Source organism: Gymnoscopelus microlampas (assembly GCF_963454915.1).
Source record: "Gymnoscopelus microlampas genome assembly, chromosome: 21".
NCBI classification, from domain to species: Eukaryota; Metazoa; Chordata; class Actinopteri; order Myctophiformes; family Myctophidae; genus Gymnoscopelus; species Gymnoscopelus microlampas.
The window spans coordinates 43,570,457-43,584,123 of record NC_139958.1 but is presented as its reverse complement, the minus strand read 5'-3'; the positions used below and the strand labels follow the sequence as shown (position 1 = coordinate 43,584,123).

General features: G+C 42.1%; 1 protein-coding gene across 1 annotated transcript in view; it reads left to right on the top strand.

Moving 5' to 3' along the window:
• The window catches only part of LOC311038025 (mucin-5AC-like), a 63,363-nt gene that overhangs the window by 13,067 nt on the left and 36,629 nt on the right, over positions 1–13,667 (top strand). The window contains exons 6-17 of the mRNA XM_084047320.1: positions 401–507; positions 1,622–1,760; positions 2,663–2,803; positions 3,901–4,026; positions 4,609–4,726; positions 5,671–5,809; positions 6,404–6,514; positions 8,404–8,473; positions 9,245–9,382; positions 10,779–10,943; positions 11,416–11,510; positions 13,118–13,244. Coding sequence (XP_083903446.1) covers positions 401–507; positions 1,622–1,760; positions 2,663–2,803; positions 3,901–4,026; positions 4,609–4,726; positions 5,671–5,809; positions 6,404–6,514; positions 8,404–8,473; positions 9,245–9,382; positions 10,779–10,943; positions 11,416–11,510; positions 13,118–13,244 — 1,476 coding nt within the window. The remainder of the gene's footprint in view (positions 1–400; positions 508–1,621; positions 1,761–2,662; positions 2,804–3,900; positions 4,027–4,608; positions 4,727–5,670; positions 5,810–6,403; positions 6,515–8,403; positions 8,474–9,244; positions 9,383–10,778; positions 10,944–11,415; positions 11,511–13,117; positions 13,245–13,667) is intronic.

Below are 13,667 nucleotides of genomic sequence, written 5' to 3'. Positions count from 1 at the left end.
AAACACTCCATTTTGGTTCCCAAATGGCCCCTTATGGTGGGTGTGTAACTCTGAGAGTGTACAAATGGAACCAAATGGACCCGTAAGGGTCCATTTGGTTCCATTTGTACACTCTCAGAGTTATGGGGGTCCTTGAAAATAAGACAACCACTATGCCACACTAACAGAGCCTTAATTATTAATTATTATTGGTAACACCTGTGAAGGAAGTAAGGAAGAGGCCCAATTCATTCCCAATATGGCTGCTGTGCATATGAGCCTATTTGGTTCCCAACTATCAATTTGGCTGGGGAGCCCCCCCCCTGGAACCACCTTGTGGACCCTTGGGGTTCCCCGCACCCCACATTGAGAACTGCATGCCGTAGGGTAACATTTCAACCTTTTTTTAATGTCCCAATAGGTGCCAGGCTGACCCCCTCAGACTACGGTAACATGCAGAGAGTCAACGGTCCCACTGAGAGCTGCTCTGACTTCATGCTACCTCCGACAAAGAGCTGCGACAACATGGTAGGCCTACAATTAACTATTTCTCTGCTGTCCGGCAGGAACCAGCTAGCTCCAAAATGTTCATTTTTCAGGAAATGAAAAAAAGTGGAGTTACTGTAGGAGGTTTTGTTCGTCATTGATAAGAACAGCTGAATGGACCTCCAAGCTCACAATGAGGTTGGAGGTCAAAGGGGGGTGGAGCCTGGAGTCAGCAAAACCAGCTAGCTCCACCCCCGCCTTTGGTGGAGTTACCTGGTTTAGCAGAAAGTTAGAGGCTGGTTTTGTCAGTAGCGCTTTTTAATGCTTTTCATTGGTTCAATATTTTTGAACAACACACAGACGTAAGGTGTTCAATGGCCCTGATTTATGGAAAAAAAATGCAAAAGCGTCAAAATGGAGTTAGCTGGTTTCTCCCGCACAGCAACGATTTACAATATAGGTATTTAGAAGACGCTCTTATCCAGAGTGACTTACTTACAAAACAAGGTAAACCAGTGGTGGGAAAAGTACTCTCATTTTGTACTTAAGTAAAAGTATCAATACTGCAATGTAGAAAGTTAAAGTCCGGTAATAAAAATTCACTTGAGTAAAAGTACAAAAGTATTGGCACCAAGCTCAAAATGTGCTTGTAGATCTGCTATTTTTGAAAAATCGTGAACATTTGTGCAAATCTAGTATAGTATATATTTTCTAAAGCAAACATTTGAACTCAAATCTTTGCTTCTGGGGGGTCCCTGGAACAACATATTTTGAGATGGGGGGTCCGCGACCAAATACATTGGGGGTCCTTGACATGAAAAACTTTGAGAACCACTGATATAGCAACATACGTTTTTTTCCAAAAACTGTTGAGTTACAATTTTTCGCTTTAATAAATATAATAAATAAATATATATATTCAAAGATTTGCACACATTTTCACGATTTCACAGATCTACAAGCTCATAGCGCGGCACTCTGTGCTGCGCTATGAGCTTGTATATCTGCTATTTTTGAATAGCCAAAGACATCTAAAATGACACAGATGCGTCCCCCGGATTGAATGGGTTAACGCATATTTTAACCCCGAACATATCGCTAAACCCTGCCTTTAACTTGGTCTCAAGTATATCTTCTCTCCTGTCCTGCTGTACAGAAGCCCGTGTGTGAGCAGCTGTTCTCGAATCCGGCGTTCAGCGGCTGCGCGGACGTGCTGGACCTGACCTCGTTCGTGGACGTGTGCGCGGCCGACATCTGTCACTGCGCCGACAGCAACGACAGCAGCCCGGTGACAGGTGACGAACCCGCTAACCGATGCATATCACTGTTATCATCGTTTCATTGTTTAATAGTCACTTGTTTTCATTATAGGCTCTATGCACAGCAGCCATATTATCACTTCCTTCCCATGTGTTACCAATGATACTAATGAAGGCTCTGTTCCATTTAGTGTAGCACAGTGGTTTCCACGACCCCCATAACCCTGAGAGTGTACAAATGGAACCAAATGGACCCGTAAGGGTCCATTTGGTTCCATTTGTAGACTCTCAGAGTTACACACCTGTAAGGGGCCATTTGGAAGCCCATGAGGGTCCCTGGACCCCAACTGTAGACCCACTGGTGTAACAGAGTGTTTCCAGTGAGCCAACATGCACAATATCAGCACCCTGACTCTGTTTGACCAGAATGGAACAGAGCCTTCATTAGTATCATTGGTAACACCTGTGAATGTCTTCATAATATGGCTGCTGTGAATAGAGCCTATTACTATATTGGCTTCTTCTTCACTTATTAATGTTAGGATGGATGTCTAAATGCACCTTTGTGACTGTTACTCTTTTGCATGTTACTCACTTGTATCGTCACTGTCGGGTGGAAACCTTGCATGTCCAAAACCGTTCCCTTTCTGTTATACATTTTTTAAATGATTTAAAATAGTGAAAATAACCGATCTACAAGCTCACACCGCCTGTGAGCTTGTAGATCTACTATTTTCATTACATTTGTGTGACACCCTTGTATGGTGTATGTAAATATGGAGATATGAGGTTTCTTGCCTGACAGCAACGATATGTAATGTTGTAACATTGTTTTATGTTAATATGTATGCTTTGCCATGTAAAACGTATGTTATCATGCCAATACAGCATTTTGAATAAAAGCGATGTATTGACCGTCGATGTCGATGAATTGACAGGTGCCAACAGCAGCGCGGTGACGGCCAGCCCGCCGCTCAGCAGCGGTGACGTGTGTCTGTGCAACACGTTGACCGAGTTCTCCCGGCAGTGTGTCCACGCCGGACGCACGCCAAGACAGTGGAGGACCCCCCAACACTGCTGTAAGGACGACGCAAGCCGACACAGGCTTTCCTTTAGGGCTGCAACTGTCGATTGTTTTGCTCAAATTAAACGAGTGAAATTGGAAGCGATGATGAAAAGAAATGAGCAGAGAAAATTGGAAATGAAACACAATTCAAGCTGACAAATGGGTAGTCTCTCCTCATTGGCTGAAAATGGCAACCCGCCTGAAAATGTATTTTCGGTTTATTTAAGAGCTGGAGAGACAGGGAGACCCCTGTTACTGAACAAACCCTTTATAGCAATGATTACTATCAGAAGAGATTTAATTTAACCCCCCAAAAAATGGTACTTACAAGACCCTACCTTTAACCATTTAAAGGGATATTTCACTTTCAAAACATTGTTGGGTCATTTTATTGTCTACTCTCTTTGTGAGCCCCCCAGACAGTTTTTAAGTTGCTTGATTCAGTATTTGATATTCATGTTATCAGACACACACCCTTCCTATACAGACTCCATTTTAACCATGTTAGATTCATCAAAAACACCCGTCCTTGGTTCTGGTGACTCATCCTGCCCTCCTAATACGTGAGGGGGCCGTGTTTTTTCATTTATTTAATTTATTAAATTTTGAATTGTATTTCATTATTTTCATTTTCCCCAAAAAATATTTAAAATACATGAAAAAACACGGTCACCTCACTTATTAGAAGGACAATATCAGTCACCAGAACCAAGAACGGTGTTTCCGATTAATCTAACATGGTTAAAATGGAGTTTTAAATTACAAAGGGATTTGTATAGGAAGGGGGTGTGTCTGATAAAAGGAATATCAAATATCTATATACTGAATCAAGCAACTTAAAAACTGTCCAGGGTGCTCCCAAAAGCCTGAGTAGACGATAAATTGCAAAACACACTTTTAAAAAAAAGTGAAATATCCCTTTAAGCCACATAACCAATTATTTTATACTTCTATACAGTTCTGGCGTGCAAGCAAAATTGTGAAAATAGCAGATCTGCAAGCTCACAACGTGTCGCATTTTATTAATTAAAATCAGTCCCAGATTGTAGCTTTAAAGACAGGAAAACACATGACGATATTGACCAGCTGTGATGTGATGTTTGTCCACAGGGAGGCGCTGTCCCGCCAACATGGAGTACAGGGAGTGTGGCAGCCCATGCACTGACACCTGCTCCAACCCAGCTGCCAGCTACATCTGTGACACCCACTGCACTGACGGCTGCTTCTGCCCCCAAGGTACGGCGCACGTACACACACATGTGACCTTCCGTCCAGTACATCCACGGTTCTCAAACATTTTTGGCTCAGGGCACCCCTATACATAATTGATTCACCCATGGCACCCCTAAATTGCATTATTACTTTTCACACCTTATATTTATGCCTCATTTTACAACTTTGACCTTTAACATAACAGTTTGATAGGCCCTATTTATTAAGTATTTGTTTCATTATAATGACACACAGTCCTACTAATAATGTATAGGGTAACATAATGCTGTGTAACCTTCATATTAATAACATAATGTATGGGGTAACATAATGCTGTGTAACCTTCAGGCACGGTGCTGAATGATGTGAATAACATAGTGTATAGGGTAACATAATGCTGTGTAACCTTCATGTTAATAACATATTGTATAGGGTAACATAATGCTGTGTAACCTTCATGTTGATAACATAATGTTACTGTATAGGGTAACATAATGCTGTGTAACCTTCATGTTAATAACATTTTGTATAGGGTAACATAATGCTGTGTAACCTTCATGTTATTAACATAATGTATAGGGTAACATAATGCTGTGTAACCTTCAGGTATGGTGCTGGATGATGTGAATCAGACGGGCTGTATCCCGCTCAAAGACTGCTCCTGCACCTACAACAACAAGATCTACACAACTGGACAGTCCTACGATGGAAACTGCAAGACCTGGTAGGACACTGCATGGAGCCTGTCTGTCTGTCTGTCTAAACATGTTTATGTCAACAGGTGGTCCTCAGAGTTACTGCAGGAAGGGGGGGGGGGGGGGGGGGGTCACCTAATCTTTGTGTGATAGAGTTTTTTTTGTGAGTTTGTAGATCTGCTATTTTCGGCTTGGTGTACAGTATAAGGCATTGGTTCTCAAAGTGGGGTCCGGGGACCCCCAGGGGTACTTGAGGGGGTTCCAGGGGGTCCCCAGCTAAATGATGGACAGGAACCAAATGGACCCTTACGAGTCTGTAACTCTGAGAGTGTACACATGGAACATTTCCATTTGTACACTCTCAGAGTTAAATTAACATTGATTTAACAACATGAATTGGGGTCCCAGAGGTATGAATGCCATTAAATGGGGGTCCGTAGCCTAATGCATGTCAAACTGGGGGTCCTTAAAATGGTTGAGAATCACTGCTAGAGAGCCGTAAAAACCTTCTCTTATTGGGGTCCCTGGCTTATCTTTTCAAATGGGGGTCCGCAGGCTAATAAGTGTCAATTTGGGGGTCCTTGACATTAAAAAGTTTGAGAACCACTGGTATAAGGGAAAAAGAGAGCAGACCAAGTACAGAGCTAAAGGTCATGTTTACAAAATATTGAGGGTTTAAGTGATTAAATGAAAATACACATTAACATGGATCTAACATAATAATAGAACATATAATGTGTAAAGAAAGAAACAAACAAACAAAAAAACATTACTTCACACAACACTGATGATAGTGTTGTCAATGTATCAATCTATGAAAAAGTGTAATAATAATAAATAATAGTAATAATAAAAACGTTGAAGAGTCCCGGCTTACAATGTTCCTCATTTTACTGGGGACCCCCTGGACCTCCCCACAAGGACCTCTCTGAGATCCATCAGTGTTTAACATCGTCATTCTCTCGCCCTGCAGTGTGTGTGAGGCCGCTCAGTGGAACTGTCAGGAGAAAGAGTGCACAGGAACCTGCTCTGTGGAGGGAGGGGCTCACGTCAACACCTTTGATGGTCAAATCTACACCTTCCACGGAGACTGCTCCTACGTGCTGGCCAAGGTATTACAGCTACTTTCTCTCCAAACATTCTGTTTTAAATTGTATACTTTTTTTTATTTCATCAACATACTTTTTTTAAAGGCATGTTACTTTGCCCTGTGTTTAGCTAAACAATACAGTATACATTTTGATCCATCAATTCTCTCGTATCAGCCACTAGAGTAGTGTGGTGGTGTTTACCTGCAGAAACACATCACCCTCTCACTATATTTGGGTGTTTTCACTGTTTGGTTTGGTAGAAGGGGACATTAATTTTGAGCAACCAAAACAATCAGTGAAAACAGCAAAATACAGTGAGAGGGCAGTGTGTATGTATGCAGGTAAATACCACCACACTACTCCAGTGGCTGCTGGTATAGAGGGAAATGACTGGTAAATAAAAATGCATGTATTGTTTTGTTATGTAAAACACGTGGTAAAGTGACATACTATGCCTTTTATATAGGTTGTGAACTACAGAAATAAGTGTCTTTATGTGTATTTTATGTATTCTGTGTAAGTTGCTCATACTTAATGAGTGTAGTCTTCAAAGGTCTGTATACAGTATGTATGAGTCCATTTCACTGAAGTGAACATCACTGTTTGTGTCTTCAGAACTCTACCGGCAACCAGTATGTGTTACTGGCAGATCTGGAGCAGTGTGGACTGACAGACAGCCAGACGTGTCTGAAGTCTGTTACCCTGGCTCTGCCGGAACACAACACAGTGAGTAGTACGCACATCACTGCACTACGTTTGTTTTGTGTTTAACCAGAGGCGTCCAACCTGTTTCTGAATCTGGGGGAGCAGTTGAAAATCTTGAAAGTGTCCGCGGCCCACCCATCTGACCACCAACTCAGAAATAAAGATATCTAGCTGAGCCTTACTAGCTATTGTAGCCTACAGTACGTGTTCCAAACATTTGCAAGTTACTGCCATCGCTGCTCTCTTTGCCACTCATAATAAAACGCTTGCAGGAAGATAATTATGTGGTTGTATGAAGGGGTACCTTAGCCCAGTGGTCCCGAACCCCCAGGGGGGTCCCCAAATAATTTTGGGGGGTCCCCAGATGATTTGCCTTATCTGCCACATTGTTTTCTCACTCAACAGTAAACAAACCAATATACAGTGTAAGTGTATAGGGTATCTGTACATGTTTAAAGTGACAATTTAAGGACTTTCAAGACCTTTTTAATTCCTCCAAAAAAAAAAAAAAGAACAATAAGACCATTACTGCGTCAAAGGTAATCAACAAACTATACTATACAAAATGGTCAAACATTGGCCAAATTCTCAAATATCACTATAGAAAAACGCAAAAAGTGGGAAAACAGCTGAGCTACCTTGCAATACTTATCTGTGGAATGGAGTCAAACTAAATGTAATGCCTCAACTTCTACTATAGGCTCTATGCACAGCAGCCATATTGGAAAGAAATTGGGCCTCTTCTTACTTCCTTCACAGGTGTTACCAATGATACTAATGAAGGCTCTGTTCCATTCTGATAACGTGTATGTTGGCTCACTAGAAACACTCCATTTGGGTTCCCAAATGGCCCCTTATGGTGGGTGTGTAACTCTGAGAGTGTACAAATGGAACCAAATGGACCCGTAAGGGGGTCCATTTGGTTCCATTTGTACACTCTCAGAGTTATGGGGGTCCTTGAAAATAAGACAACCACTATGCCACACTAAATGGAACAGAGGCTTAATTAGTATTATTGGTAAAGGAAGTAAGGCAGGTGCCCAATTCATTCCCAATATGGCTGCTGTGCATAGAGCCTATTCCAAGTGCTTGTCAGGGAGTTCAAATATGAGGGGGTGGGGGTCACAGCCTGACAAGTTTGAGAACCACTGCCTTAGCCAACGTTGCAGCTGCAGGAAAATGCATGGAATGCATTGAGGCATGCAAGTGAGTGCAGGAAACTTGGCAGCACCTGCAGGAAATCTGATGTTGACTGGGGCTATCGTGTGCACATATTTCAGAGAAGTGTATAGGCATGCCAAAGCTTCTGAGGTGTTGGCAACGGGTGAGGACTGGGCAGGAGATCAAAGTAGCCGCACACTCATAGTTTCAGTGGCGGAAACTTTTCTTTATTGCCGACGACAAAGGGATTGAAACGCTAACCTTTCCGCTAGGCCTGGTGCCACTACGCTACAACACGCCTGCCAAAACGCTTTTTTTTTTTTTTTTTTTTTTATCTCTCTGTTGTCAACAGTGTTGATTTTAACAGCTAAGTTTGATTTAGTTTTAGTCATAGTCTATTTTAGTTTTTTGTCATATTTTTGTCATCTGAATTGTTTTGTTTTAGTCTAGCTTTAGACTAGATATCATACATTTTAGTAAACTAAATCTACAATTGATTTAGTCGACTAAAGTTTATCTTGGCGGGCCTGGATGACATCGTAATGCCTAATATATACTTAGCTGTCGAAAATAGTCAATCTATTTAAAGTAAAAATTCTATTCTAAAGTAAAAAATACCTCAACATTGTACTTAAGTACAGTACTTGAGTAAATGTACTTAGTTGCATTACACCACTGTAACTACGTAACAGCCTCTCTGAACTCATACATCAGATACTGTATGTAACATGTTCTTTTCTTTCATACAGGTCATCAACATCCTGCCCAGCGGCAAAGTCTTTGTGAATGGAATCTACTCTGAGCTGCCCATATCCGTTGGTGAGATGTCTAAAATGACATTTAGTTTTAGTCATATTTTAGTCATCTGCAGTTTTAGTTGATTAAATATCATAAGATTTGACTCAACTAAATCGAGTTGATTTAGTCAACTGTTGGCAGGCCTTGATACCGTCGTAATGCTTATAGTTTAGCTGCCGAAAATAAGATGACTTGTCTTAGTTCTACTGGATCTCTACTGGAACATTCTAGTCTAGTTTGTATTTGTTGTCAGTATAGTTGTCTATAGTTAGTCATAGTTTTTCTTACTTTACTGGAGTGCTTCCAATTTTCTACACTTTTACTTCTACTCCACTACCTCTCAGAGGCAAATGTACTTTTACTCCACTACAATTATTTGAAAACTTTAGTTACTAGTTACTTTTTTTGAAGTATTATTACAAAACATACATTAACCACTTCAGCCCTATTTAAACATTGGCTATTTGAAAATAGTCAAAGCTCAATAGCTGTTGGAACGCATTGTGAGCTTGTAGATCTGCTATATTCAAAACATGTAATACATTTTATATATATAAATGATACCTTTTCTATGATTCTGCCTAATGACTACTTTTACTTTTGGTACTTTAAAAATACTTTTGTACTTTTACTCAAGTCAATTTTGATTACCGGACTTTAACTTGTAACAGAGTATGTCTTCCTTGCGGTATTGATACTTTTACTTAAGTAAAAAACAATGTAGTACTTTTTCCACCAGTGGGTGCACACATGCAATGAGGTAAGTCCTCTCCTTCTTTCTCCACCTTGCAGCTGGTGTGTCCATTTTCAGAGCGTCCTCCTTCTACCTGGTGGTCCACACGCCAGTGGGTGCGCAGTTGAAGGTCCAGATCCAGCCCGTCATGCAGCTCTACATCACTGCAGACCACCGGCACCAGGGAAACACCCGCGGTACGTATTACGGCCTCACCCGTGACACATTTCTCCAGTGTAATCCCCTCTGAATCCTCTGTAATCCCCCTGAAAATCCCCTCCCATCCACTTGCATTGAGTTGCTCACCCAGCGCATGAGGCGAAATCACCCCTTCTTCCGGGTTTGGAAAAATGGGATGGGCGTGGCCTATTTGGGGCCACTGTGACACGTTTTGCGTCACCTCGGTGCGCAGCCCCGTGCGCAAGCTTGTGAGTCGAGCCCATTGGTCGAAACCGTTTCCGCCCGTTCATGCACAGTGGCCCCAGCCGTTTTAAGCTGCGGTACCCATGAATGGCCAGCATGTCCAATGCGCTTCAATGCAACCACTGGGTTCTGGGGGCTTGGTCCATTCGCATGTTGGAGAGTCCTAAACTAGTGTTCCTCAACCTGTGGCCCGGGGCCCCACTGGCCGGCCGTAAGAGGCTCTATGCACAGCAGCCATATTGGGAATGAATTGGGCCCCTTCCTTACTTCCTTCACAGGTGTTACCAATGATACTAATTAAGGCTCTGTTGCATTTAGTGTGGCATAGTGATTGTCTTATTTTCAAGGACCCCCATAACTCTGAGAGAGTACAAATGGAACCAAATGGACCCTTACGGGTCCATTTGGTTCCATTTGTACACTCTCAGAGTTACACAGCCACCATAAGGGGCCATTTGGGAACCAAAATGGAGTGTTTCTAGTGAGCCAACATGCACAATATCAGCACCCTGACCAGAATGGAACAGAGCCTTCATTAGTATCATTGGTAACACCTGTGAAGGGAGTAAGAAGAGGCCCAATTTCGTTCCAATATGTCTGCTGTGCATAGAGCCTAGTGGGACCCCAAATAACACAAACAAGATTGTAATGATAAAATTAGTGTAGAAACAATTTCATATTATTTTTTTCTTCTTTGAAACCTTGAAAGAAATGTGTTTAGAGCTTTATTGTCACGATCTGGTGGTGTGGTTAGAACCCAAATGCAGACAGCCAGGCAGAGTAGTGTTCAACACCCATGATTGGGATTTTATTACAGAATGAACATACAGACAAACGATGTGACACAAACAATGATCCGACATGCACTGACTAGGGAACAAGACTAATACACACATGAGGGCTGATTACACATAAGATACAGCTGGGGAAGACAACATAGAACCAGAACAACTAGAACACAACATAGAAATACAACACCTAGACAGGCACAGTCTGTGACTGTGACATTTATAAAGAGCTCCCTTCTTTGGCTTCATAATTTCAAGGACCTCAATTACCGTACTGTGTGTGTTTTTTTTTAGGTATGTGTGGGAACTTCACCAGTAACCAGGGTGATACTTAGGTCATTATATGGCTTTAATTAAAGTTTTTTTTTGTTTTTGTTTTTAGGTCTATGCGGGAATTTCAATTCTAACCAGGGTGATGACTTCATGACCCTGGGTGGGGTCACCGAGGGCACAGCCGTGGGCTTCGTCAACAGCTGGAAGAACCTTGCCAAGTGTGCCGACGTCAAACCACACTTTGACAAGCCCTGCAGCCTGAGCCTGGAAAAAGGTACACAATATCATGATCTCTGCGTACACAATACAATGTCATTTCTACACTCTCGCAGTTACAAATGCATCATTTAATACCTATTAATGTTACTGTGTATAAATAAATCATTATTTTCAATCAATACCTATTCTCCACTTGTATCAATGTGTTTAAACATGTTATCATGGATATTAGCTCCAAAAGTTAATGTAGATGTGCTAAAAATCTTTCAAAGTCACTGTTTATATCAGCTTGTTTTATTGTAAGCTCCAGCAGTCTAATTCATTTAATAATTCATTGTCATGAAATAGAAGTGATGTCAAGACAGCAGATATGCAATGTAATTAATCATTACACTGCAATTAATGGTCTATTAAATAGAGATATGTAAATGATGTAGGTATGTACATTTTTCTTCCTTACAGAACATCTACTGAACTAAACAAATTATTGTTTGATGAATGAACTAATTGTTTGTGTGCTGTTCCAGAGAAGTACGCTCAGCACTGGTGCGCTCTGCTGACCGACCAGCAGGGTGTGTTTGCTCCGTGTCACTCCGAGATCAGTCCTGACACCTATAAAGACGTAAGTCCTGCAGCACAATGTGATGCGATGTGACGATGCTATGTGCGAGAGTACTGTCTATAGACCATATTCACACGGCGGCCATATTGGAATTTAACATTGAAAGTGCCGCCACCCGGGGTGGCTACTTTCATTGACTTCATAGAAACATGGCCGCCGTGTGAATATGGTCTATAGCCAACACCAACTCGGGACTCCTGAGTATAGGCTTTATGCACAGCAGCCACATTGGAAAGAAATTGGGCCTCTTCCTTACCTCCCTCACAGGTGTTACCAATGATACTAACGAAGGCTCTTTTCCATTCTGGTCAGGGAGCTGATATTGTGCATGTTGGCTCACTGGAAACACCAGTGGGTCCCAAAGTGTGAACCCTCATGGTTCCTTGAGGGAGGTTCCTTGAATAAAAAGTTTGAGAACCACTGTGATACACAAAAATGGAACAGAGCCTTAATTAGTATAATTGGTAAGACCTGTGAATTAAGTAAGGAAGAGACCCAACTTCTTTACAATATGGCTGCTACGCATAGAGCCTATAGCAGCCCTCCACATCCTCCTGTCTAGCATCAGGGTCTTGAGCTCTGCACTGTTGTTTCCTGGCTGCACCCTGGGTTGGCTACCACGGTGTCAGTTTGTTTGCCACCAGTTCGGAGTGCCTGACACAGCGCAATACTTTTCAGCGTCACAGCAACAGCACACAGCCAGTGCTGGGCTGGTAGCTTAGCTATACAGTATATAGCCTAGGGATGGACCGATATGAAAATGTCATGTCACAATTATTGTGATAATCCAAAAGCCAAAAATAGCAGGTCAAACCCCAAAAAATGCATATCTACAAGCTCGCAACACAGCGCGTTGTGAGCTTATAGCTCTGCATTTTTTTTTGGCGAGTGGTCCAAGTACGGAGCCAACGCATGTCCAGTGTATTTTTTTGTATCACAATAAGTGATTATCGTCCCGGCCCTAATGTAGCCCTGTCTGTGACCTCTCCCTCCACTGTAGCTCCAGGATGGTGTCGCACCGCGTTAAGATCCGGTTGGTTGATTCTCTGTAGTCACACACGTATGGCACTATGCTATGCTGTTTATGAGTTGTTTCTGTATTCTGTCTCCTTTCCATAACTGCATGTATGGCACGTGTAACTGTGTTGTTTCCAGAACTGCATGTATGACACGTATACATGTCTTGTTTATGTTGACAGAACTGCATGTATGACGCATGAACCTGTGTTGTTTATGTTGAGGTAAACATGTACCTGTGTTGTTTATGTTGACAGAACCGCATGTATGATGCATGAACCTGTGTTGTTAATGTTGAGGTAAACATGTACCTGTGTTGTTTATGTTTACAGAACTGCATGTATGACGCATGTACCTGTGTTGTTTATATTGACAGAACTGCATGTATGACACATACTGTGTTGTTTATGTTGACAGAACTGCATGTATGACGCATGTACCTGTGTTGTTTATGTTGACAGAACTGCATGTATGACACATGTACCTGTGTTGTTTATGTTGACAGAACTGCATGTGTGACACATACTGTGTTGTTTATGTTGACAGAACTGCATGTATGACGCATGTACCTGTGTTGTTTATGTTGACAGAACTGCATGTATGACACGTGTAACTGCGAGAAGAGTGAGGACTGCATGTGTGCTGTCATGTCATCCTACGTTCACGCCTGCTCTGCTGCTGGTGTCCAGCTCAGCGGCTGGAGAAACTCTGTCTGTGGTGAGTATTAGGTCTTAAAGGGATAGTAGGGAAGTTCAGAACTAAACAAACACCGCCACTCCAGCAGTTCTTTTCCCCGACCACCAGGGGGTGACGCAGGAGGGAGTTCCATAGAGCAAGGGTACATTTCAAGGAACCGTGCCCCAAACAGGTTGCTTTATTGGGATACAATATGCGGAAATGCCTGCCCTGCTGGTTCTCTGAATTTTTATTTTTAAATAGGCTCTTTCATGATAAATTGACCACATATATGAAGTTAAACAACTACATTCTATCCACACGCTATCTTAAAAGTAAATTCGGTGCCTCAAAAACGAAGTTTGAGAGCGTTTTAAAACCGAAAGTAAAACGTTCATACGGGCACGGACGCGCACGGACGCGCACATGCGTGCGTTAATTTACGTCCCGGACATAAACATATAA